General features: G+C 33.4%; 7 protein-coding genes, 1 non-coding gene and 1 pseudogene across 8 annotated transcripts; 8 read left to right on the top strand and 1 right to left on the bottom strand.

Moving 5' to 3' along the window:
• Positions 1–2,498: 2,498 nt before the first annotated feature.
• Positions 2,499–2,852, bottom strand: LOC146949946 (uncharacterized). The gene has a single exon (XM_085748592.1). It carries the CDS (start codon positions 2,850–2,852, stop codon positions 2,499–2,501), a length of 354 nt encoding a protein of 117 aa, XP_085604718.1.
• A 2,655-nt stretch (positions 2,853–5,507) lies between these two features.
• LOC146949945 (uncharacterized) lies at positions 5,508–6,584 on the top strand. Its single transcript, XM_085745932.1, has one exon. It carries the CDS (start codon positions 5,508–5,510, stop codon positions 6,582–6,584), a length of 1,077 nt encoding a protein of 358 aa, XP_085602058.1.
• A 36-nt stretch (positions 6,585–6,620) lies between these two features.
• LOC146949944 (uncharacterized) lies at positions 6,621–8,309 on the top strand. Its single transcript, XM_085745931.1, has one exon. The coding sequence runs from the start codon at positions 6,621–6,623 to the stop codon at positions 8,112–8,114; it is 1,494 nt and encodes a 497-aa protein (XP_085602057.1). The 3' UTR covers positions 8,115–8,309.
• Positions 8,197–9,117, top strand: LOC146949943 (uncharacterized; the record flags this gene model as incomplete). Its single annotated transcript, XM_085745933.1, has 1 exon — positions 8,197–9,117. A coding segment is annotated over one exon (810 nt), but the record flags the coding sequence as incomplete, so codon positions are not given.
• Positions 9,118–9,200: 83 nt separating this feature from the next.
• Positions 9,201–12,119, top strand: LOC146949941 (uncharacterized). Its single transcript, XM_085748591.1, has 5 exons — positions 9,201–9,405; positions 10,089–10,608; positions 11,352–11,478; positions 11,569–11,859; positions 12,000–12,119. Exons 2-5 carry the CDS (start codon positions 10,091–10,093, stop codon positions 12,117–12,119), a joined length of 1,056 nt encoding a protein of 351 aa, XP_085604717.1. The 5' UTR covers positions 9,201–9,405; positions 10,089–10,090.
• LOC146949942 (small nucleolar RNA snoR64a) lies at positions 10,723–10,798 on the top strand. Its single transcript, XR_015029673.1, has one exon. It is a non-coding gene; the product is annotated as a small nucleolar RNA snoR64a (small nucleolar RNA).
• A 61-nt stretch (positions 12,120–12,180) lies between the features above and the next one.
• Positions 12,181–13,363, top strand: LOC146949940 (uncharacterized). The gene is made up of 2 exons (XM_085748590.1): positions 12,181–12,196; positions 12,684–13,363. The coding sequence occupies exons 1-2, from the start codon at positions 12,181–12,183 to the stop codon at positions 13,211–13,213; spliced, it is 546 nt and encodes a 181-aa protein (XP_085604716.1). The 3' UTR covers positions 13,214–13,363.
• A 4,320-nt stretch (positions 13,364–17,683) lies between these two features.
• LOC146949939 (organic cation/carnitine transporter 4-like) lies at positions 17,684–22,374 on the top strand. Its single transcript, XM_085745930.1, has 2 exons — positions 17,684–18,201; positions 20,970–22,374. Exons 1-2 carry the CDS (start codon positions 17,811–17,813, stop codon positions 21,281–21,283), a joined length of 705 nt encoding a protein of 234 aa, XP_085602056.1. The 5' UTR covers positions 17,684–17,810; the 3' UTR covers positions 21,284–22,374.
• LOC146949938 (organic cation/carnitine transporter 4 pseudogene) lies at positions 21,395–22,374 on the top strand (annotated as a pseudogene).
• Positions 22,375–27,812: the final 5,438 nt, after the last annotated feature.

Here is a 27,812-nt window from a genome sequence, read left to right as displayed (position 1 = left end):
ATAAGAGAAATCTGATCAGACAAGACAAAATACACACTCATACTTGATTTGGAGATACACCACACAAGATATAGGAAGCCGTAATTTATAACTCTGCTTCTAGAAAAAAAGCATCATTAAAATTGGAACGATATCATTAGTTAAATGGATCATTTTGCTAGAAAAATTAACTAAGAAAGACTGATCAAATGGGATTATCAGTTATATGTGGTGGGTCTTTGATTGTAGATGTCATCTTTATTTTTTTTTTTTTTTGGTCAAATGTCATTTTATATTTTATCTATAGATTATACCAATATTTTTAAAAGAGTAATCTTTTATCAATAACTATAAACGGTACAAAAAATCAGAGAGTTAGAGAGAGGCGCGGCTCTAGGATTAAGGACAATTCGACAGGAGGATCGAGGACGGGATAAGATTAAAGTTCAATAGAGGATTGATTGAAGATTCAAACAAAAATACGAACTTCATGATTAATGGAGTCTATCACATTACCACAAGGTTTTTTTTTTTTTTTGAAGGAGCATTACCACAAGGTTAGCAACAAGTATTTAAATTTCAATTAAGAATATGAGGTACATGGTTGAAAAATCATGAAAGAATAACTTGTATCACAAGCTATACAAGACTATGCTTGAGCGGGCGCGTGCCATGATCATCACTACTTGCTATTGGTGAGAAAGAGAATATGGAATATAATGTGGTTGAAAGCATGAACTATTTTCTCTAACCCTGTCCTGTTTGAGCAAAAATAGTAAGTTAGTCAAAGCCGGAATTGGAATAAAATAAGGATTTGAGCACTCTCTCTAAAAGGTATGTCATTTTTAAATTTTTGAAAATTCTAATTTTTGGCTATTTCATTACTTGAGAAAAAGCAACACTTTAAATTTGTGGTTGTGATGACGTCTCATCATATGATAATTTTAGATATGTTTTCGAGTCTTTATCATGTCATTTGATCACTTTCTAGGGATTTTAGAGTGAGTTACTCATGGTTCGAGAAATCTTTTATAATGTTTTGATTTGAGTCGGTGTAATTCACTTTCTACCCTAACCAAATAACTCTGATTTGAGTCTTTTATTATACAAATCATATAATTCGGCAAAGCAAGACATCACATGAAAGTTATGGAAGCTAGAGCATCGAGAACAACGAAGATTTGAAGAGAAAACAAGTTGGGAAAATTGTGTCCCAAATTCATATATAGGAAGAAAAATGCATGAAGAATGAAGAAAACAAGCAAAAAAGCCTCTGGTCATACACCCCACGTGTGGAACTCGCATGAAGCAGCTGAGAGGATCATGCTCGGAAAGGCCTCTGCACCCCACACATGCATCAATGCAACAAATACCTATTTAAAGCATATTTTAATCTAGAATTACTCGTTCATAAACATGGTTAATGGGAAAAGGAATGCAACCTGAGCATAAAAAAGAGTATTTTTCAACCCTTTTCCACTTGTTTCTGTGATGTTACTTTTTATTTTCACTTTAGTGATGTATTTAGTTACTAATATAGTAATAGAATTAATAGCAACTAAACACTTTAGATTAGAGTTCAGAGATGACCTTTATTATTTGTTGGATTTTTCTACAAGTGCACAATAATTTACTTTAACGATACTATTTGAATTATGCTTATTTATATATATCGCTCTTATTGTTTTTCAGTTCCTTTCTTCTTGAATCAATCCTAGGTTAGAAATCCTTGATTAAGTTTGCCTTTCTAACCAAAATCGTTGTATATAATCTACTAGAGACGTTCGTCGAGAGATTAAGAATCCCTCATGCATGGCTAGGTTTAACGTTCACAAATACTCGTGAGAATATAAGTCCCTACTAGCAATAGAGGAGAAATCTTTCACAAAGGGGGATATGGGAACTATAACTAAAATTGGTACTTTGATAAACGTCGTGAGTATAAAACTTAAATAGTATTTGGTTTAGGAACATGTGCTAATCCAACAAAGACATGGAGATGATTCGAAGAATCTTAATTGTCGTCCAAACTTTCTTTTAAGCCTTTCAAATTTATCGGCAAACAATCAATCTTACAAACTTTCCCCAATTTACTGTTTTTATTTATCAGTTTAGTTCATTAACAAGTCGAATACAACAATCTATATAGAGATTATAATTTACTACTTTATTATTTGGAAAATGTTGGCTGAAAATATTACATAAACTAAAATTTATGTTTTTTTTTTGTTGTAAAAACTAAAAACAAAATTGTGAATATTTAAAAAAAAATATTTTACTTAATTAACCTAACTTTAAAACGACTCAGATTGTGACATAATTGAAAATTCCAATTCTTAGCCATGTATTTTCTGATAATAGCTATCTCATTCTCATAGTGGTTAGGGGAAACATCGGCATGTTGCACAAGATGAATAGTATGCATGCAATCGGTATAACAAATAATGTCTCTCAGACCTTCCTCCTAATAACAAATTTGAATCCCATGCATTAATGTCAAGATTTCAACATGAAAAATATTAGCCAATATTACCATGAAAACCATGCATGAATTGTCCAACAGAGTCTCTAATTAAGCAATCCAATTGTGTCATCTGTGAGTTGGTTTGAGCACTACCATCCACATTAAAAATATATAAGCCATAATGATCTCTATTCCAAGAAATAAATTGAGGTTGAATACCAGTAATCTCCATATGCATACCGTTGAAAGCTTGAGTAACATCACGAGTCATAACATTGATCTTTGACAAAGAAGCCATCAAAGGTGTGTTTATATCATCAAAAATCTTTTCATTTCCAGCACACCAAATACTCCACATGGTAATAGTTATCATAATATCAAGCTTGCCAACACTGTCATGGGACCACATGGATATCTAGTTATCCTCCCTACGTAAACCCAAGCTAGCACCCATAATCAAGAGCAAGAGATTACTACTCTTTTTTATGGCAAAGATAGCTGAAAGATGATTGGACAAAAAATATCATTTATGTTAATAAAAGATTGTTTAACATATAGATTTAGATCAAAATATGTAATTTAACATTGAGCAATGCTATACATCAAGAAATATTTTATCAAGAAATATTCAAGAATGACATGGCAGAATAATCACCCTTAGATTTTTATCAAGAAATTGTTCCGAAATTAATGTTAGCCAATAAAAACTCAGCCTGGCCGGAAATCATGGGGTGATGGGTGTTATGTATTTTTTTTCCTAAAATCTAAGGGTGATTATTCTGCCATGTCATTCTTGAATCTTTCTTGATAAAATCATTCTTGATATCTAGCATTTTCCTTTAACATTTGAAGGGATTGTGTATGTTTTTAAACATGAGAGGAGAGGTTTGTAATATGATTGTCTTTAAAAAGATGAGAGAATCTCATTAATCATTGAGCGTTCTCTAGTTCCAGCTCCCATCTCTTCTCATCATTAATTATACATTTCATGAGAGTAAATGCAAGCCTTGACCTTTTTTTAATGCAAGCCTTTATAAGTCATAACATTACCCTGATGTAGGCTTCAAAAGGACCATTTTGCAAGCCTTGTTTTGAATGTTAAACATGTAATGTAGGCTTCAAAAGGACCATGCAGAGTCATGCACAGCTACCTCTTGTAAATAAATGGACCCACAAACATCTGTTTTTGTCTGGTTTATTTAATTTGGACCAAATCGGATGTCCTTTGTTGTAGCCTTATCAGCATCTCAATAGAGTTTCTGGAAAAAAAATAAACACTTAATAGAGAGAATAGTGAGGGGGGTAAACACTTAAACTTAATAAAGTGAGGGGGGTAAACTATTTTTTTTATCTCTATCTTCTATCTTTATATGTTGTTTGATTTGTGTATAAACTACGGTAAATCAATCTTATCTTTTTTTTTTTGTTATATCAATCTTATCATCTATCATATACTTTAAAAACTCATTCAAATGAATACAATTATTAATAAAACTTATTTTAAATTCCTTAATAAAATTATTTTAAAAAAGCTCAATTCTTATTTATTCATCAATAAAAAGTGGATATAGTCTTTATAAAAAAATGAATAGTTATTCATACTGTGTTGACACAAATCAAAATTATTTACTTGTCTTCCACTCACTACTAGAAATCTTGCATTTTGCTAGGGAACAATGCCAGGAGCTTCAACTCCTGGCAAATTTGCCAGGGGTAATGCCAGAGAAACCCCCTGGCAAATTGCAATTTCAGAGCGGACCAAAAGCCAGGAGCAGGCCCCTGGCTAATTGCAGCAACCCCTGGCAAATTTTAGGCGGGAAAATTTGGTTCAAATTGGGGGACAAGTTTGCAGTGTTGCAGCGCCTAAAGTCAAGGGAATCTCAAAAATTTTTACTAAATTATGAAAAGCTGACATGCCAGGGGCTTAACCCCTGGCAAAATGCACAATCTCGTGGCAAAATGCTGACAACTTTTTGGTAGCTCTGTGGCCTACGTAGGTAGCATGGAGACCGAGCCTTGCCAGGGGTAGCTCCTGGCATGGCTCCTGGCAAATTGTAGATCTACAATTTTGTAAATAACTTCACCGTTTCATTCATTTTTTACACTTAGAAAAAATGCCAACATTTCAACCTTATAACACTTAGAAAAAAAATTGTTCTTTTCCATCTTCATTAAACTTATTTCATTAGGTATAACTCTTTTGACTTGTTATAATTTCATGTTTATATTTTTTGATTGCTTATTTACTTATTTTTTTTCACTTATTTAAATTGCAACAGTGTCCAAGTTTATTGCCTCCTGTTGTTCCCTTGCCAACCTTGTTGCTGTTTGGATCTGTTCTACCATCAAGTTTCAACAAGTTAGTAGTTTTTCTACTTATAAATACTATTGATATGGATGATGTTATAATTTTTGCATGTTCAAGTTTTTTTTGTCAACTATATTTCAATTTTTTTGTAATAAAATTTTTAAAGAAAAAATTTCTAAGGAAAAAGATGTTAAAATTAGGAAAAAAAATTGTGTAATTTTTTTATGATGATGATGTTGGATATTATTTATTGGTTATCTAATGTAAAAAAAAAACAAATTTTTAATGTTTATTTTGGAATATTTATGCTACTGTTAAGAAATATATATATTCTTACATGATGTGTCAAATTATTTTTGCAATATCTATATTTGTGCTGATTTTCTTTTGAAGAAATTAATGTTGTTGAATATATGATTTATTTTCGCTGATGTCTATATATATAGATTAGTAGGAATAATTTTGTTTTTGAAGATGAAATAATTTTTAACTACAAACTACTTCTTAAGTAAAGAAATTTGTTTATTAAAATCATTTCCGCTTTAAAAAAATTACCGCGTCAAGAAATTTAGCGCAATTTAGATTAGTTAGTAAAAATAATAATTTAGTTAGTAATATGATTTGCGCATAAAGAAATTTAGTGCAATTTATGTTAGTTAGTACAAAAACAACATTAAGTAATATTTTAATATGTGAACTTTATAGTTTAAGAACTAATCTTTAAATATGTGAATGTTATAGTTGAACGTGACAAAGATGGAGTATTATCAGTATTATCGTAGTTGGATGTATGACAGAACGTTTCCAGGAAGAAGAGGATTAAAACCCCATTTTGTCGAAGGAGTTCACGGATTTATTTCATGGGCATGGGGACAACAAGTTTGTCAAAATGAGGGAGGGATAAGATGTCCTTGTCTTAAATGTGTGTGTAGATATATAAAGACTGACCCCAATGAAGTGAAGAAACACTTGGAAAAAGTTGGATTTATGCCTGATTATTGGGTTTGGATTTATAATGGTGAACAATTTCAAAATTTTGGGGCGGGAGTCAATGCGCAAGCTTCAAGTAGTGGAATAAATGTGGATGACAATGAGCAATTCAACATGATGAATGATATGGTCGCTGATGCTTTAGGTGTGGAATTGTCTTACAATGATGATGTTGAAGATGAACAAGGTGAAGAACCCCCAAATGAGCAAGCCCAGAGATTTTACCAGTTGTTGAATGAATGTAATGTCCCACTGTTTGAAGGGTGCACGCAATCAAAGTTATCAATGTGTGTGAGACTTTTAGCTCATAAGGCAAATTATGGTGTTGCTGATAAAGGTGTGGATGAAATTACGGAGATGTTGTTGGATGTGACTCCTTTTAAAGATAATTTGCCAGCAACTTATTATGACGCTGAGAGGTTGGTGATGAAATTGGGATTAAAAGTTGATAAGATTGATTGTTGCATAAACGGTTGCATGTTGTTTTATGACAATGAATTTGGGAAAAATGACGGAGCATTGGTGGAATGCAAATTTTGTCAGAGTCCACGATATCGTCTAACCAGGAGTGGGAGGATTTCGAATAAGACAATGTTTTACTTACCAATAATACCAAGATTACAAAGATTGTTTGCATCGATGAAAACTGCTAGACATATAACGTGGCATCATTCAAACAAAATTCCTGGAGTCATGCGACATCCATCTGATGGTGAAGCTTGGAAACACTTTGATGAAGTATATCCTGATTTTGCAGCAGATCCGCGTAATGTAAGACTTGGATTGTGCTCTGATGGTTTCACTCCATATATCCAGGCATCATCAAAACCCTATTCTTGCTGACCGATCATTGTAACCCCCTACAATCTCCCTCCTGAAATGTGCATGACAAAGCCATACATGTATTTGGCGTGTGTTGTTCCAGGGCCAGATAACCCTAAAGCATGCATAGATGTGTTTCTAGAACCTTTAATTGATGATTTGAGGAGGTTGTGGATTGGAGAATTGACATATGATATTTCAACCAAACAAAATTTTCTAATGAGAGCATCTTTGATGTGGACAATTAATGATTTTCCAGCGTATGGCATGTTGTCTGGTTGGAGCACCCATGGGAAAATGGCTTGTCCACATTGTATGGAAAATAGGAAGGCGTTTACTTTGGAAAATGGAGGGAAGAGTTCGTGGTTTGATCATCGTTGTTTCTTGCCTAATAATCACCCGTTTAGAAGAAGTAAGAATGGCTTCCTGAAGGATACCAGAGTAGTAGCTGGCCCGCCCCCTAAAATCACATCAGAAGAGGTGTGCACAAGAGTTAGTGATTATCCTAAAGTCACTGATTTTGGCACAACTGTCCCAATACCAGGATACGGAGTTGACCACCACTGGACAAAAAAGAGTATATTTTGGGACCTCCCGTATTGGAAAGATAACTTGCTCAGACATAATCTTGATGTAATGCACATTGAGAAGAATTTTTTTGACAACATATTTAACACAGTGATGGATGTTAAATGGAAGACAAAAGATAATGAGAAAGCCAGAAAAGACTTAGAAGTGTATTGTAAAAGAAAGGACTTGGAGTTAAAACCTCAGCCGAATGGAAAGTTGTTGAAACCCAAGGCAATATACACTTTAACATCCGAAGAAGCTAAGGCAGTTTGTCAATGGTTGAAAGATTTGAGAATGCCTGACGGATATTGTTCTAACTTGGGCAGGTGTGCCGATGTTAAAACTGGAAGGGTAAATGGAATGAAAAGTCATGATAATCATGTTTTCATGGAGCACTTACTCCCAAGTGCATTTAGTTCACTGCCCTCCCATGTGTTAAATCCACTCACTGAGATCAGTCAATTTTTTAAAAACATTTGTGCTTCAACTTTGAAAGTCGATGAACTTGAGAAATTAGACAAGTTAATTCCAATCATACTCTGTCAGCTTGAGCAATTTTTCCCCCCAGGTTTTTTTGACTCTATGGAACATCTTCCGGTGCATCTGGCATACGAGGCTAAGCTTGGCGGGCCTGTTCAATATAGGTGGATGTACCCTTTTGAAAGATTCATGGGAGATTCAAAACGATCTATTCAAAATAGGGCTAAAATTGAAGGATCGATTTGTGCTGTTTACGTTCATAAGGAAACCTCATACTTTCTCGGTCATTACTTCATCGACCGTGTGCTTGTTCCAACCACTACACGAAATGAAGTTTATGTTGACAGTGAAAGAGACCCGTTGACCTTATCAGTTTTCAATCTACCTGGTCGCCACTCTGGCAAGGCGAGGGAACATTGGATGGTAGATCCGAAAGAGTGCCGATCAGCTCATGTTCATGTCTTAATTAATTGCGCGGAGGTTAAACCATACCTTGAGTGAGTATAAAACAAAACTATTACACATTTATCCCATTACATTGTTTATTAGGTTAAAACAAGTCTAACTTTGTTTTTAATTTTGGTATAGGGAATTTAATACCTTTTGTGAAGAATTTGGTGATGATTCGCCTGGTTACATACATGAATATTTTCCTGGTTGGTTTAAACAAAAAGTATTTGATGCCGAACCAACGGATCAAATCCTTCGTTTAAGAGGTTTAGCTCAAGGTCCTTTACAATGTGCCACTGAATATCATACATACTTCGTAAATGGATATAAATTTCATACCCAATCATGGAGTGAGGGGAAGAAGACATATAACAGTGGTGTATATGTAAAAGGAGTTACGGAAGGAGGTGCAGATGACTTCTATGGCGTGATCAAACACATTTACGAGTTATTTTACAATCAGGATAAAGTGGTGTTATTTTATTGTGACTGGTTTGATCCCTCGCCTAGGTGGACAAAAATGAACAAAATAAGCCACAATGTTGACATTCGAGTGGACAAAAAGTATAATGTGTATGATCCGTTTATCATGGCACATAATGTTAGGCAAGTGTACTATGTTCCTTATCCCCCAACGCAACCACGCAAACGAGGGTGGTCAGTTGCAATCAAAACAAAACCAAGGGGTCGCATTGAGACTGAAGAACCAACTGATGAAGTTGAGCAAATTGATGAAATTTCAAATGTTAATGAGATAATTGAAGTTGAGCCAGTTACAGGTTGGCGAGATGCACAAGTTGAAGGGGATCATGTTGATCCTGCTGTTTTGTCAACTCCTAATGAAGATGAAAATGATGAGGATAATGTTGGTTTGGAAGAGCCTAATATTGAAGGGGATCTGGATGAAGGAGATCAAGTCAATGAAAGTGTTTTTGGATTATAATTAATGTATTGTTGTATTATTACATTGATGTGTTGTTGACTTAGTTTTATATTGTTCTAATTGTAATGATATTATTTTCAATATGAATGAATATGTCGTTGTTTAATTCCTAGTAGTTAATAGCGGCGCAACGATACATAGCGGTTTAGAACCGCTATGTATCGTTAATGAAAATACAAGATTGTCCTTGGTTTAAAAAAAAACAAGGGTATTTTTGACATTTTATTTATCAAACTCTAGAAAGCTTCAGCCTTCTCTTCCTTCCTTCATTGTTACAACGCATCTCATCTCACTCTCTCAAGAACGGCGCCTCTCATCGTCTCCATCTCTCAAAGAAAAGCAGCTTCCTTCCTTAACCGTAAACCACCGCTGCCGTTCCTCACCGCCACCGTTCATCAGGTTTGTAACTTCTTGATCTCGTGTTTTCTCTCTTCTATAAATCTTTCTCTATTTTCGAAATCTCTTCTGTAAATCTCTGAAATCTTCTTCTGTAACTTCTTGAACCCTTTCATCTTTGGATTTTTGTTCAATTGACCTCGTGTTCTGCTCTAATGCTTTACTGTGATGCTTATTTTGTTCATGATTTCTCAATTTCATTATTTTTTTCATAGAATTGATAGTGCTCTATAACAATGTTGTTAAATACACTTGTTTTCTGTTTAGTCCTGATATGACAAAGGACTGTTGTGAATAATAATAATAGATATACAACACTTTTTATTTGGATCCAAGGGAGTGTCTTAAGAGATAAGGGCGTGTGGTGTGTGGGTTAGTGGTTCTTTTCTTTCTTCATTGCTTGTGCTTCCTGTGATTTGGTGTGTGTCCAGGTTCCTTTCTTTTGCTGCTAGGCGCTGTTTTGCTGTGATGACAGCAATGTTGTTGTTTGTTCTGTGTAGTATAGGGACTGAGCTGAAAATAACTTTTAGGGCCAACATTTTAGTTCTTTTGGTCTTTTATGTGACATATTTTTCAATTTTGGTTCAATACTTAAGCTATGTTAGAATTACTATGGTTTAATTGTGTTATGATGATCTATTGTTTTGATATGATGTTTTTGTAATTTGTTATTGATAAATATCTAGGAATGCCTCTGAAAAATAATGGAAAGAGCAAGGGCAACAAAAGGAAGCGGTATAATACTCATGTTGTGGACGCAGCAACAGAAGCTAGATTAAACCCCATGCCTGTCATTTCTACTGCAACTTCTAGCCAGGGATCATCTGGGTCCTCCCAGACTAGTGTAGCTGCTCCTGCTATGGGTTCTTCTCCTCCCACTTTCATGTGCCCTCCAGTACATCCAGGATATTATGGCACCATACCTCCTTTTGGGACCACCTTCACTCCGAGCTATCATTTCCCACCATATTCAGTCCCACCACAAAACCTTACCTTTCCCCAACAACAACAAATCCCTCCACAACCTAATCCACCACAACCCCAACAACAACAAAACCCACCACAACCCCAACAAGAAAATGTGGTCGAAGAGGATGGTGCAAACCAAATGAATGGCGGTGGAGAGCTGGTTCCTGTTGATGATGTTTTCCCGGATTATCCGAAAGATTCTCTTGGTCGATACATCTTAAAGCCTAGTGGAAACTCGTAAGTATTATCATATTATCAATTTCAAATATTTTATGTATATTTTAAGTTATAGTAATGTATTTCGTTTAATCATTTGTCAATATGTTTTCAGTCTAATTGACCAAATGATGAATGTTTTAAATCAGTGAGACCTCAAACACTGATTTGAGTTCTATGAATATTTTATTTGAATAGGAAGATTTGATGCCTTATATAAGCATTAATGTTGCCTCCTTTGTTTTTTCTTCAACTTTCGATATCTTTTATTTGTTTTGTTATTTTTTTCATCAATGTAGCTTGTGATTGAAACTATATATATGGTTCTGAAATCCAAGTTTTTCTTGCATTTGTTGAAAATTTTGAACTAGGACAGTCTGAGGCTAATTAAATTCATTTTCAACAACATAGTATTTTGTTTTTATATTTAAGTGTGTGTGATTTCTGTATCTGTATTCATTTTCAACAGTATAGTATCTGTTTGGTTCAAATTTGATCAAGTGATTGTTTAGGGTATATTTGTATTTCTTGCGTTCTAAGAAAGTTATTGATTATATTCATTCATCTTCATCATAGCAGAAGCCTTACGGTCCTAGCCAAGTTAGTGGAGAATTTTTCATTAAATTCATTTTTATTCCCAACAATTGACTAAATCTTTTCTAGATGTTCCTTCCTAAGTATGTGTTGCTATTTTCTTCTCTTGCTATTTTCATTAAATTGTGTGTTGCCTTGTTATTTTTAATTATGAATTTTAATTGTTTCAGCTTTTTGCCTTGCAAACCGGCTGCCGAAGCTATCAGATCCATCATTCATAACTGCTATCATCACTTTTGGAAGACATATGGTGATGTAGATGATAATGAGAAAGACCGCTGGTTTAGGCTCTTTGAGGTTACTTCAAATCTATATCATCATTTTTATTTTATTTCATATGCACAATTGTTATAGTATCCTAATTTTGTTTAATATGTTATAATGCAGTGTAAGTGTTCTTGGGAAGCTGGGTATCAAGATATAATGCGGCGTAATTTTCATATTAGAGCTGCTGCCCGTTTTTCAGATTTACTTAGAAGAGCCCGTATTCGTTTTGCGGAGACAAAAAAGCGGCCACATTGGATTGGCCCGCCTATCTTTGATGAATTGGTTAAGTACTGGTCGACTCAAGAGTTCAAGGAAAAATCAGAGAAAGCAAAGAAGAACCGGGCGTCGGAAAATGGAGGATGCATTCACACTGGTGGTTGCTTGAGCAACGGAGAGCATGCTGAGCGTTTGGTAAAAATTATTAAATTTTATTTTTTTTTCAATATCATATTTAAATTTGATTGCTTTAAGTCACTACTACTAAATTTATGCATTTGACCATAAAATTTAATGTTTAATTAATTCATAATTTTATTTGTTGTGACAAATAGGCTTGGAGGTTACGTCGGGATCCGTATATTAACGAGCTTCACGACGAAACACACAAAAATAGTTCCGGCCAATACTGTGATGAGCGTGCTAAGAGAGTGCAGATAACATTGACTGTTTAAAAAGAAACTTATCCTGCAAGTCTAGACCCTTAATTAACTTGTTTATCCAAATAGAGCTTTTATGTCTGCAAAAATCAGTATGCTGTTGTTCCATATAGTTGTGCCCTGTGGATGTGTTGGTTTGTGAATATGCGAAAATAGCTATTGATATGTGAATGTGAGTTAACTAACTTGGTATGGAGTTGTTTTTCTGCTGATGAAAAGAGAAATGTTAAAAGTTCTTGTGACTGTGAAGTCCCAATGCATGTAGTAATAAATTGAGTACTGCTAGTCTGCTGCACTTTGGATGAATTTATTTGGTCTTATTTCTCCATCTTATACTACTTTGGCTGTCTCATTTTCTGATTTCAAACCATGTTAGCACTGAAAATTGTGATGCAAAAGTCATGTTCCTTTGGGTGTTAAACTGAAATTGAGATTGCCATTTCTGTCACGACTAGCCTAATTGTATTGAATTAATTACCATAGCTGGCAGAGAATTCTGATTACGTAGAATTTATTTGTTTACTGCATCAGTACACTCTTTAGGCAGATAAACTACATATGCTCATGCAATATAAATAGGTGTGAATGATGCATACACATTGAATACTCCAGCTGTGTCCTTAAATATTTTGTTATTATTTGAACAGGAGGAGTATGACCGGCAGCTTGCCGAGGCAATTTCTCACGGGTCTACTATTGATCACTCTTTGACCTTCAGAACTTGGAAAAAAGTTGCTGGAGACAAGAAGAAGGGAAAGCTATACGGTCTTGGTAACTTAGCTGCTAACTACCGGAAGGGTAGTGTTGCATCAACCTTAAGACTAACCCTCAATCATGGTGAAGGATCTTCCCAGCAGCCTGAGCTGACGCCAGAGATGCGGGAGCTTATTCACAGAATGACACAAGAGCAATTAACGCAACAGATGGCGAGTCAAGCGTCCGTTATACAAGATTTGCTTAACCGTCAAAGATCATACGAGGAGCAGCTGGCTCAGTTTAGGCAAGCACAGGCTCAGCATCCCTCCCACACTAGTGCGCCGCTTTTAAGTCCCAATGTCGACCCTTATCCCGTAGATGAGGAGGATGATGTGGATGATGATGAGGATTGAAGTTTTATGGCTTTATCTATTTAATTTCTAGGTCTGTAATATTTGGGGAAGTTTCTTATACTTCCCGGCACAATTTCTGCTGTTTTGATACTTTTGGTGTGTAGTATTTGGCACAATTTTAATTTCAATGCTGCTAGACAATATTATATATTTTATGTGTGCTATTACTTTAATTGCCAATAATTTTTATTATTAAAACAATTTATAAAAAAAGCAATTTAAAAATGTTTATTTTAAATATTTTAATAATTAAATTGAATTAATTTTCGAATAAAAAATTTAAATTCTTTTTAAAAATTATTTTAATTAATAAATTTTAAAATTTTGATTTTTATAACATAAAAAACGTTCTTTTTTATATAATTCGTACACAATTTGCCAGGGGTTAACCCCTGGCAAAGCTCCTGACATGTTTCTGAAAAGGACTGACGTGACACTGACACAGGCTGCATTGACCAGAATGCGTCAGAAAAGCATGTGTTCTTTTGGACACATTTTGCCAGGGGTTATGCCAGGGCATTTGCCAGGAGGGAATTTGCCAGGAGCTAAAGCCCTGGCATGTTCATTTGCGATGGGTGTATTTGCTAGTGATTCTGCTCCTGGCAAAGCTCCTGGCAAACGTCCATTTGCCAGGGCTTTTTGCATTTTGACAGGGTTTCTGCCCCTGGCAAACTGCAACATTTCTTGTAGTGACTATTTTATAACATAAATAGTAAAATATAAAATAATAATTTTGATTGATGTCAAATAAATAACTCTACTCATTTTTTTGTTGATGGATAATATATCTAACACTTTAAAAAAAAAATATGTGATTGTTTGCATGCACAAGTTTATTATTTTGTACTCCATCCAGTCTTCAATATGTATGAAAAATGGTCCATATATTTAGTCCATCATATAATGAAATTTAAAATCATAAAAATAATTTAAAATCTAAAAATATAAATTATATCTAAAATATAATATGTAATTTTTTTAGAAGTTGTATGTAATATTATTTTTTTAAAAAAAAGCAGTTAAACTTTATTTATTTAATTTTAGATGGATGAGGTGAAATCACTATTAATAATGGTTGTGCTATTAGTCATTTTTATAATGCTCATATGAGATTTGAATCATATCCCCCGAGATTACTATTAATAAAAGGATCATCCTAACTTGTGCTCTTAGGGTACATGTTAAGAATTCTATTAATAACAAATATTTATTATGAAAAATTAATTTCTAACTTCTTCTGAAATAAATAGACACAATTTCCAATGCATAATTTCTACTCCCTCCGTCCCATATTATAAGAAAAAAAATAATTTCACACTTATTAAGAAAACTAAAATATAGTAGTTTGTAACATAGTTTCTTGTGTTATCCTTGAAATAAGTTTTATAGAAAGATGTAAAAACAATTTTCATTGGTTGTTGATTATAGAGAAAATGAAAGGGAAAGCAAATTGAATACAATTTGCATTTAACTTTCCTTTGGAAAAGATGATTTTTCGAAATAACATAATTAAATATGATAAAAGTTGGTTTTTTTTTCTTATAATTTGGGACAAAGAAAATGAGTTTTTTTTTTTTGCTTATAATTTGGGACAGAGGGAGTATTTTGGATATCCTTAACATGTGCCCTAAGGGCATAAGTTAGCATTTCCCTTACTAAAATAATAAAATTCTATTCATTATTATTTAGTTAAAATAAGAGATGTACATGCATCAAAGTTGTTGAGTGAAGTTTATTCATTATTATTCATTTGATTTGATTCAAAAACATTTTCAATGCAGTTAGTTGAGTGAAGTTTTCCACTAAAATATTTAAAATATAAGAAACATGTTAAAAAAATGTCCTTAAAACACTTGTTAAAGAAATTAAAATAGAAATATTCCTTTAGGAAATGATGAAAAAGAGTATATTTAATTTTTTTTTGAACGTTTAAACTTTAAACGTTGTTAGAGCATCCACAATGGGAGAGTCTTAAACATTTAAGACCTGGTACCTAATAGGTACTCCCATTGTGGAAAAAACAATTAAGGGTCTTAAAAGATGGAAGGTCTAAATTAAGACCTCATTCTTAAATGGGCCCACATCACCTTTTTATTAAAATAATAATTTTCATGGTCAATTTAATAGTATAAAATAGATAGTGTATTAAATAAATAATATTGGTGGGACCCAATTAGACCTTTTGTTAGAGGGTCTCCATTGGAGTGGTTGAGTGCCTATTATGTACTGTTATTAAAAAATTATTAAAAAGTGATGTGTCAATGTGGGATCCATTTAAGACCTCAAACATGAGAGTCTCCATGTGTGGATGCTCTTATTTTCGGGATGTGATTCACAGCAGTCAAAATAATAATACAGTCATGCAGTCAAATTAATTACAGCCATTCGATCAAAGCAATGCTTCAGATTCACTCACACTTAAAATCCACAACACAGCAAATCCAAATGTGTGAATCTTCTCCCTTTCTCCTCCAAGTCTCCAACCCAGCAAGCAGCTATGGTAAAAATTAAAATGCCTCACGTGAAATTGATAAATTGGAATGGAGCCTTCCACAACGGGAGGTGGAGGAGAAAAGGAACAATTTTGTAATTAAACAAAGATGTGGTCCTGTTATTCAAATTCTGTCACACCATTTATTACTCCCACCGCCTTCCGTGAACTCATACAGTTTTCCTCTTAATTAGTTTTTTTTTTCTTTCTTCATATTTCCAAATTGTTTAACTCTTCTATTATAGAATCCTATTGTTCAATTTTAATCATGGAGCAACCAATCAACAATCTACCGAAACATGATTCCACTGGCGAAGACAAATCAACGATTTCGGATTGCGAGAGTGTCGCCGGCAGCCACGATTCCAGAAGACAACAGAGGGTACGGATATCAACCTAACCGAAGCAGATTCGTTTGTGGTGAAAGGGATATCAACCCAACATAGCTGCTTGCTGGGTTGGAGACTTGGAGGAGAAAGGGAGAAGATTCACACATTTGGATTTGCTGTGTTGTGGATTTTAAGTGTGAGTGAATCTGAAGCATTGCTTTGATCGAATGGCTGTAATTAATTTGACTGCATGACTGTATTATTATTTTGACTGCTGTGAATCACATTCCCTTATTTTCAATGTAAAATACAACTTGTGTTCGTACATCATCTAACGTGGTTGAGCATGTTTTCAATGCAAATTACAACTTGTCCTACTACTTTAGGTGACCAACTAGCAATATGTACCTATCCAAATCGATGATTATCCTGATTATTCGTATTGTTCACCATTGGTTGCTCTCAAGGGTAAGCCACTGCAAAAGTACTAGGCTAAAAATTTACAGGTGTAAAAAATACATGTTCCATAGGATTTAACTGAACTAGTGAAGGTCTCGTCGTTGCGATGATCAATTGAAATTGCATGGAAGATCCTGCCAAACCTTGGCACCCTTGAGCTCCTTGAACGGTGGAGGTGACAAAGTTGTCACCAAATTGTTATGTTTTGCCTCCAACTCTCTAACTTGCTAAACCTTATTGTGTAACATGAGTGTAACAATGTTAGTTGGTCGTTGAGAGATCTGATTGCAACTTTCATGTAGGACGTGGTCATTACTGATGGTTTTTTTTTGGGGGGTGGGGGCAGGGGGCGGGGCTGTACCTCAGTTTGTCCAGGTTTGTAGCTGTCACCTTTATGAACAAGATTGTCCAGGTTTGTCCGTGTATGATATATGATAATGAGTTAAACATTTAAAAATAAAAAATTATTTTTGTACATCCAATACTCATTCAACCGTAAAAGAGAGATAAAAATAGAGTGATGTGATAAGTAACTAAGTAAGTAAAGTGACAAGAGGATAGAGATAGAGTGAAAATGAGGTGATGAATGATTGTATGAAAATTAAAGGAGTCCAAATATAAGAGTTATTTAAAAATAGAAACACATTTTTATTGGTGTGTCATTGAAAAAATATAAAAATTTATATTTGACTTGCTATGTTGTTTGCGTCAATAAAAAAGATAAAGAGACTTTTTTACAAAATAAATGAAAAGATAAACACTCAAGTTTTCGTCTCAACGCTAATTATTATAAGAATTGAAGGCAAGGTTACATCGTTTTCAAGAACTCATCAAATTTTCAAAACATTTTAAAAAATCAAATATAATAATTTTTCACAATAAAAAAATTAATTTGAGAATATTTAATTATATTTAGACATCCATAACTCCATGGCATTCATTAATTCGACAATTTAATTCTTCTGTAATTATTATCTCTATCTATCTGGAGTATCTACTACCTCCGTTTTAAAATATAAGCAAAATTTACTTTTTAGGTTCATTCATCTAATGATGTATGTGGTTCATAATATGGACCACATACATCATTAAATAAATGAATCTAAAAAGTCAATTTTGCTTATATTTTGACACGGACGGAGTATCTATCTATTGTATTATTGTTATGTTCCTCTCTTTAGTGTCTAATGAGGGTCCATTTTGGTGAATAATTGCAGACTTGTGACAAGTCCTCTTTGGTTTCCAAAATTCTTGGAGTCTATATAAGCTTGAACTGACGCTCTCAATCTACCCACCTTTCAAGCACAGAATATTACCGATGGCGGCCACATTGTCCTCATTTTCCGATGATCTCCACTCACCGTCCAAAAAGGCGGGAACGGAAAATATCTGCATCGATGAGATGCTTGAGAAGTACTGTGGAGAATTTGGAAGGTGGCAGTTGAAACACTTCATTCTCACATGTCTTGCTTGGGCTTTGGAAGCTTTTCACACTATGGTTATGATTTTTGCTGATAGGCAGCCTGATTGGAAATGTGTTTCGGGTACGGAGTGTGCCGCCGGTGGAAGTGTCTGCGGCATGGCACCGGAGTCGTGGGAGTGGTTCGGAGGGAAAGATGCTTCTACGGTGACTGAGTGGAGTTTGATATGTGGTAACAAGTTTAAAGTTGGACTTGTTCAAGCTGTTTTCTTTACTGGTTGTATGATTGGTTCGTTCACTCTTTTCTCTTCGCTTCTACAATTTGATCATATTTAATCATATCAACTAGTTCAAACTACTTCTAACTATATGTCAATGTGAATTAATCATAATTGATACTCCAATAACTATAATTAATACCGTTTAAAGGTATGTATTTTGATAAGTCGGCATTGCTGGTTTTTTTTAAGAATAACATGCCTAAAAACATTTCTTCCATCTCACTTTATGTGTTCTACTTCAAAAAAAAAAAAAAAAAATTGTCTCAAATGATTTGTCCTTTTTATAATAGAAATACACTAACATATCCTTATTTATTATATTTCAATCATCTATGATTAGGCATGTCAACAAAATCCATACATATCTTTCCAAAAAAAAAAAATCATACCTGTTTCCCTCAACAAAAAAAAAAATTCATATTCGTGGGTATCCGCCCGAACCAAATCAAAATTGACGGGTTTTCCCCACGTTGACAAGGTTTGAGTATGTGTTTGGGTTTTTTCTGATCTTAAAACACGGGTACGGGAAGGGTAATGGGGATAGAAGCACACACCCCGAACCCATACACAAACTTGTCCCGAATGTAATAATTTAATTTATTATTAATTTGTATAAATAGAAACTCAAACTCTAAATCATTTCAATCATACAATCAAAGTCTCAGTTTGTCAGATGACACTCACTTCTCTGAGTTCTCTATCTTCTTCGTCCATATCTCACAATCTCAATCTCTCTCTTCTTCATATAGCCATCAATCGGCATCATCTCTATGATAGATAATGCATTACAACATTGCGTCGGCGGCTGACAAATACTTATTTTTTATTAAAAAAAATTATCCGTTGCGAGTATGGAGATGGGACGGGGATACCTGAACCTATCGGGGACGGGGATGAGATTCAATTTTTCATCCCTGTTGGATATGAGTAGGGTAACAAGTAAATATTTGGGAGTAGGATATGGGGACGGGGAAGGTAAAACTCATCCCCACCCCTCCCCATTGCCATCCCTATCTATGATTACTCCACTAACTATAATTAATAATGATGTTTTAGTAAATGATACATTTTGCCATTAAAATCAACATTATTAATCATTTCCTTAATAATCGTGTAAAACTCAAATGTGACACTTAATGTGAGACGGAGGGAGTAGTAAACTCTAAAAGTTAGTAATAAAAAGAAAATATAATATAGTTATTTATGACAACTTATATCTTTGTAGGTTTAACTTAGTTGGTAGATATTGCATTATGTATTTAGAGTTAAAGTTCAGATTCAGATTCATCTCACTTTATGTGTTTATGATAAGTCGGAATGCATTGAATTGGGAGAAAATCTTGACTTGTTTGGTTGGTTGGATGAAAATTCTTCTCTTTATTGGTCCTCAAATCTCATTTTGTTTTGTTCCTGGATTATCATTTATCATCTTATTTTTAGGTCATTTTTTACGTGATCTAATCATTTTTTTATGAAGCCAAACTAACATACCAGAAATTGATATCAGAGAGAATCAAATCTAGATTAAGATTTTAGGGGGAGCACACTCAAGGATCTTAAATGAACACCATCAAACCAACTCAAATGGTTTATGTGATCAAATTAATAATGACATGTCACCGCTTATTAGACATTTTTTGATGACTTGAATGTTCACTGTGACCATATAAGCTCTTCCACGTCATTAATGAATATGTCACATCAGTGAAATGACCCTAAAATGAGATGCGATGGGAAAAAAAATTATAACAAGGTGAAATTTGAGATAAAAATTGATTTTTAAAATGTGTGTTCCAAAACTCCTTTTTTTTTTTTTTTTTGCAAGAGTAATGCTATTGGAACACAAATAACTGAAACTATACAACACATGTGTACAATTTACTGTATTTATACTTACAGTGAACGATATATTTTTTTAAACTTGTTTTTTATTATAGAGGATGATTTTTTGTCACTAAAATTGAGTTGTGTCATTAACCGATTTTACTAATTTATTTATAAAAAACATGTATGTTCTAACCTTTGTTTCTAAGATAAATCTCTTTATCACTTTGACAACTTCATTAACCACAAAAATGCAAGACATTAACAACTCATTTTATCAAAAATTGCATTGTTTTCAACTGTGTTTCGATAACATTATTGTTTTTGAAAATAGAGAGATTAGAAATATATTTAAGCCGATATTTTTAAGGAAAAATTTTCTTAGACACCCGAATGCTATTGTATACCTTGAGATGGATTAGAGATAGAAGAAAAAGAAGAGAGAGGAAAGTGATGATATATTACGGAGAGAGTTAGGGACAACGAGGTGTTTTCAATGAGTGTTGATTTTTGTAACGGTGTTCATTAATAACCACTCTATTTAAATTATGTATGAGAAGTTTTGAAGGAAATTATGTATGAGAAGTTATGAACCAATATCAATCTAAACGGACATTTGTTTAAAAAAGAGGTGTCGCACCTTTTTTTTTTGACAGAAGAGGTGTCGCACCTTATTTAGCAAAGCCATTGTTTTTTTCTTTTGGTTATTAAGGCCATATATTATTGTTCCATGAAAGCCTCATTTATGTTTCTCTCATGATTTTAACTGATAAACATAACAAATATTCCGTATATAGCAAAACACTTCATATATTACATTATATACACACACACACATTATATGAAGAAGAAAAAAACATAATTATACACTTGTTATTAAAAAAGTTATTACTAGCTTTTCCATTTGCTGAATAATCATATGGCATAACAGATTTTGATTTTGTAATTTCAGGAGCTGGAGTGTTTGGTCACCTTTCAGACTCTTCTCTAGGAAGAAAAGGTTCCCTCAAAGTGGTTTGTTCCCTAAATGCCATATTTGGCTGTTTAACAGCATTCTCCCCTAACTATTGGACCTATGTCTTCCTCCGCCTCCTCACCGGTTTTAGCAGTGGTGGTGTTGGCCTTTGTGCCTTCGTCCTCGCCACCGAACCTATTGGCCATTCAAAACGTGGCATGGCAGGAATGTCCACTTTCTACTTCTTCTCTGGAGGCATTGCAATTCTCTCTGGTATCGCCTACATCTTCCAAACATGGCGTGCACTCTAAATCGTCGCCTCCATCCCCTCCCTCCTCTACATAATTCTTGTCCTTCCCTTTGTCTCTGAGTCCCCAAGATGGTACCTCGTTCAAGGAAGAATAAACGAAGCAACTTCACTCATGTCCACCATTGCTTCTTTCAATGGGAAACACCTTCCAGACGGAGTTGTCCTCTCACTCGATGAAGAAGTATCAAATTCAAACAAATCAACAAGTGATCTTGAATACAACCTAATTAGCTACGTGGAAAATAAGGATGCACAAGTTGGATCCATTGTAGATGTGATTCGTTGCTCAATTACACGTATTAGGTTATTTCTAGCGATAACTATTAACTTCTTAACCTCAGTGGTGTACTTTGGTATTAGCTTAAACGTTACAAACCTTGAAACCAATCTCTACATGAGTGTGCTTCTCAATGCGGTCGCAGAGATGCCAGCGTTCGCGGTAACAGCGGTGTTGTTGGATAGGTTTGGGAGGAAGCCATTGACAATAGGGACAATGTGGTTTAGTGGATTCTTTTGCTTGATGGGGAGTTTGATGAGTAATGTAGGGGTGTGGAAAGTAATTAAAATGGTTTGTGGAGTTTTGGGGATATTTGGAATGGCCGGGACTTATAATTTGTTGTATATTTACACGACGGAGTTATTTCCTACGGTTGTGAGGAATGCGACGCTAGGGAGTACGATGCAGGCGGCAAGAATGGGGGCAATATCGGCGCCTTTTGTGGTCGTTTTGGGTGGTTGGTTGCCGTTCGGGGTATTTGCGGCGTGCGGATTAATAGGTGGAGTGTTTGCGTTTTATCTGCCGGAGACACTAAATATGCCTCTTTATGATACATTTAAGGGTTTGATGGCTGGACTTGCATGATGCTACTGCTATTTGTTAGCTGAAATATTAAATTGCAAGTTATTGGATTGAATAGACACATAAATGCATGTTGTAATTTTGTTGTGTCTGCTGGTATCAATCAATGTATTCCCTTTCACGTTTTGTTGTTTTTGTTTGAAAGAACGTTTTGTTGTTTTTGTTTGGTCAAATATCTGTACGGTTGGAAAAAAATTCAAGGAATTTAATCCATTCCAATTTGATTTGGATTATTAGGCTTTTTTTTTAAGAAGGTTTTTTTTTTTAAGAAGCTAAAATGAAATTTATTCAAAACGTAAAGAATCCTATCTAGCACAAGGAATGCTAGGCTAGGATACTTAAAAGCAACATATAAAGGAAAAGTGTGCCGTATATACACGGAACACCCAAACAAACACCCATACATTTAAGGGATTGATGGCTGGACTTGCATGATGCTACTGCTATTTGCTAGCTGAATATTAATTTGCAAATTATTGGATTGAATAGACACATAAATGCATGTTGTAGTTTTGTTGTGTCGGCTGGTATCAATGTATTCCCTTTCACGTTTTGTTGTTTTTGTTTGAAAGAACGTTTTGTTTTTATTTGGTCAAATATCTGTACGGTTGGAAAAAAAACTCCAAGGAGTTTAATCCATTCCAATTTGAAAAGAAAAAAACATCAATTTGTTTAAACTAGATTCTATATTCATACAAACATATTGATTCCCCTTTATAAGATATATTAACCAATATATGTCACGCCAAGTATTGATTAAAAAATAATAGGGCAAATTATAACAACCTCTCTTAAGTTCTAGCTAAATAAGACTAACCTCCCCTCTATTTTGCAAAGCATCAGATACCTCCCCTCCAGTTACATTCAGTCAATCACCGTTAGAATACACAAAACATGTTGGTCATGAAACCTCTGTACTTATTCTCTCTCTCAAAACACCGCCAAAAAGAAACCTTACGTCTTTCTTCTTCTTCATGGTCACTCAACGCCTTCCTAGCTAACTCATCTTTACCTTCACTCGTTTTCGCCGTTTCCGATCGTCTCCCCTTACCACTCATCATTGTTCTTGCCCAAGTGCATTCCAGCTATCATTATCTTCGTCATTCTTGCCGTTTTTTTAGCATCGTTCTCTCGGTTGTGTTGTTACTGTTTGCCTTTCACATGAATTTCATTGGTTTATACTAGTTGCTGACACTTTGCTGTTATTATTTCTAAAATGACAATTGGTTGATTTTGTTGTCATGTGAATTTGAAGAAATATTTTGGGTGCCAAATTGAGTACTTCATAAGGCAAATTATGTATGTATGTTGTAACGGTGAAAAAATATGCTTGGAAAGAAGATTAATGTATATCATATGGCAAATAATTGATGCAGATAAACCACCACCAATCATCATCCCCAATTATTAATCAATCATTACAATGAATTACACGTATCTTGATTCTTTATTATACCCATCTTGCAAATTTTCGAACGGAAAGAACCATAAATCTTAGGAATTGTATCGAGAAATGGAGGAAGAGACCAGTTTGGTGGGAACAAAAGATGAGTGTGAATGTTTTTCTATTCAGCAAAAAAAAAAAAAAAAGTTAACGGTGAACTAAACTCTGTTTATGGAGGAGGGATGTATTTATCTATTTGATGAGAATTTAGGGGAGGTTAATGTATATTTTAAAACTAGAGGGGGTGTCGGTACAATTTTAATAGAACTTAGGGGAGGTGAATGTAATTTTCCCAAAATAATAACTAGTTACAAAATGTTTTAGTTACAAAATAATTAGACATTCAAGCTTAGTACCACACAATGTATTAATTACAAAATAATCCAATAGTAAAATACAAGTATTATAATAAATAGACATTCAACGGTTATGGAAATGATAGTGATCTAGATGAAATGGAAACCAAAAACAGAAGTGTTAGGATTGGATACCACTTAACTTCGGTTCTCCTTGAAAAAAAAAATGGATGAGTCATCAAAATAAATTATAACATATAAACAGTCTAGGGTGTTCGCGGATTGGATTGGTTTGGTTTTGGGAGGAAAACCATCCAATCCAATCTTTTCGGTTTTGTTATTTGTTCATTCAATTGGTTTGGTTTTAAAATCAAATCCAATCCAATCCGATCCAAAAATTTTCGGTTTGGATTTGAATGGTTTTCGATTTTCATTGATGTATATTTTATTGGCTAAAGTGCAACTTTGGCCCCTATCTTTCAAAAAGTTGCGATTTTGGCCCCCTAAGTATGAAAACTACAATTTTGGTCCCCCATGTTTAGGGAAATATGCTCTTTTAACCCCCTAACTTAAGGGAAATATGTCTATTGACCCCTTATCTTTTCAAAATGTTGCGATTATGGCCCCTTATCTTTTCAAAATGGCCCCTTTTTTTGGACACGTGTCGCCTTCTCAGCAGTTTTCAAAGTTAGGGGGCCAAAATTGTAGTTTTCAAAGTTAGGGGGCCAAAATCGCAACTTTTTAAAAGATAAGGGGCCAAAGTTGCACTTTAGCCTATTTTATTTTCTTTTTTTTTTGGTAGTGACTAAATTTTTTTTTTGGTAGTGATTTTCTTTTAAGAAAATATATTATTTTATGACATTTCTTAAAATGGTAAGGTTGCGAAAAAGATGAATAAGTAGAAAATAAAAGTAACATAAAGCAAATAAAATAGTAGGTTAAAGAAAATAGTTAGAGAATCGTAAGTTAATAATATTTCTCAAAAAAAACGAAAAAAAAAATACAACATTATTAAAGAACAAGTCTAGAAAATAGTTACATACTTGTAAATTAAGGAAACATTTATAAAAAAAATTCATATAGTGATATATATATATATATATATATATATATATATATATAGATTAATTAGAATAGACTGACAGTGTAAAACAACTTTACACTATCAACCAATTAAAATCACTCAATTAGACACATCATCTTAAGTGTTAAAAAAAGAAAAATCAAATAAAATATTTTCCAATAAATATCATATCTCACGTTTCTTAATTAAGGCATTTGATTTAGAAGTTTTCAATATTCATTTAGAGGCTTTTGCATAATGAAGAGGCTAACAATCAAAATGGTGTGGCATTGAGCAGAATTTTTTGAACATAGACCATCCCAATAATGCTTCTATTTTAGTACCAGTGCAATATGTGACTATTTCGCCCTATAGTAAACATACTTTTCGCAACTTATATACCGCATACAAACTTCATAATCTCCTATCCATACTATTTCCATCCAAGACATGGTAATGTACAAGTTTCTAAGATTCCTTTGTGAAAATTCAATTGTTTTTCTCCTTCTCAACCCTTTTGTTTTAAAATTGAAAACATGTTTGTAAATGTGAACATGTTGTAGCCTTAATCTACAATTCACTTCATATCACTATTATGATTATCACTTATGAATTATGATTTGGCAACACATATAGTCTCAATTCATATTTAATTTGATGGAAGAAGATATTGAAATTTGACTATTTCAGGAAGAGTTTACTACATTTCCTTGGCAATGATAATTTGAGCTCCAAAACCTTCCAACTAACATTACATAACCTATAAGTAGATTCTGCTACAAAATTTTGATTATCGTTCAAAATCTAAAGTATGAAACAAAGTCATAGTGAAAATTGCTAAACAGAATGGGGAAAAAAATCAGTGTATATATGCCCAATCTGCATCCGAACTATGTCTTCCTCCAAATCATGAAGAAAGAAACAAATTTAAAAAAGAAGTTATTGGTTTTAGAGAGAGTGAAAAAGGAAGAATATTGATGATTGGGATGAGAAAGAAAGGCACCAAAGATTAAATCTGGGATATGGCAATTATTGGAAATGATTTTATTTGATTCTTCCTTATTTTAACAATTAAGATGATGTGTTTAATTTGGTGAATTTAATTGGTTGATAGTGTAAAGTTGTTTTACACTTTCAGTCTATTCTAATTAATCTCATATATATATATATATATATATATATATATATATATATATATATATATATATATATATATATATGAGATAAGATCTGTTGACAACAGGTGTAAGTCAAAAGACTTACACCAAATCTCAACCATTAAATTTATTTGATCTTATGGTTTAAAGAATATCAACAAAAGAAACAATAGGAATACATCACACTGGATCACAAAATTAAATTGACCGTAAGATCTTCTTCTTCTTCCCCGGTTAACCTTCCCCATCACACCAATCTGTCATGACAAGAAAACAATTAAGCTCTAAAACATTGGATCCTTTGCATACTACATATTTTCACGGCAAAATCAAGAACTCTTAGAAAAAAATGCATTGATTGTTACCCTTTTCTTAGAATAAGTATTTATAGAGCGATTGGCCCAATTTTATTTCAATTAAAAAATTGAACGGTGGTTAAATCTTTCATTGGGAGTTTTTATTGTCACTTTGCACTTGTGAAGGGAACAATTGGAATTGTGAAAATCAATACTTTCTTAGAAAAGGAAAACGTTGAAACAAACCAGAGAATTAGGTCACATGAGTTTCAAGTGTGGAATCATATGTAGCTTAATTAGTAGAAAGATATTCAATCAAAGAACATGATGTTTATAGCTGTGAATCGATGATTGGGCAAGAATAAACTGATACAGTGATTCAAGCTAGTTATGCAATGGTAGTGTTTATGTTTAACATGATGGAAGTCTTTTTGGTGTTCCAGTGTGATGTGTTCTTATTGTTTCCTTTATTGAGATGTTTTTAACCGTATGATCAAATGAATTTAATGGTTAAGATTTGGTGTAAGTCTTTTGACTTACACCTGGTGTCAACGAATCTTGGCAAATATATATATATATATATATATATATATATATATATATATATATATATATATATATATATATATATATATAGAGGACATATAATATGAGAATGACTATTTTATATGAGAATGCTGAGAATGATTATCCACCATTAGATCAAAAATAAATGGTTGAGATTAAAAAGTCACATATATGCCTTCTCTTATTCTATCAATTTTCATTAACCCCATTCACGGCTTCTTCCTTCTTTGGATAATTCTCATAAACTCATCAGCCATCACCTTCACGTCTATTTGTGTATTGGATTGAAATTGATTTCATGTTTTCAATTGTCTCAATTTCATTAGGTTAAATCCTATTTCATGAATTGGGGATTCTTACTATTTTGCAGATCTCAATTGAATTAGTAATTTAATAAAAAAAATGGAATCTATGTTGTGAACAGAAGCTTTTGATGGAAATAATTAATTAGGATTCTCAAGTAAATCAATCAACAACCCTTGTTTTTTCATTGTAAGCAAATCTTGATGGATGTAGAAACTCTTTATATTGATGATGGAAAATGAAATATGTCGTGTTTTTTTTCTTTTATGAAGAACTGTTCTTTCTAATTGGATGGTATTGCTATCGAATCATGAAGATGAAGAGATGGTGGATTGGAGAAGATGAAAGAATAAGTTTATGAAAATTGATAGAATAGGGACATGTACATGTGTTTCAAAATGAAGCTTTTTAATCACAACCATTTATTTTTAATCAAATGATTATTAATCATTCTCATTGTTCTCATATAAAATAGTTATTCTCATAGTATATGTCCTCTATATATATATATATATATATATATATATATATATATATATATATAT

This window comes from Medicago sativa, chromosome 2 (genome assembly GCF_051527215.1).
Source record: "Medicago sativa cultivar Bolivia chromosome 2, Bolivia_mono, whole genome shotgun sequence".
NCBI classification, from domain to species: Eukaryota; Viridiplantae; Streptophyta; class Magnoliopsida; order Fabales; family Fabaceae; genus Medicago; species Medicago sativa.
The sequence above is the reverse complement of the archived record's forward strand: the minus strand, read 5'-3'. Positions and strand labels throughout refer to the sequence as shown.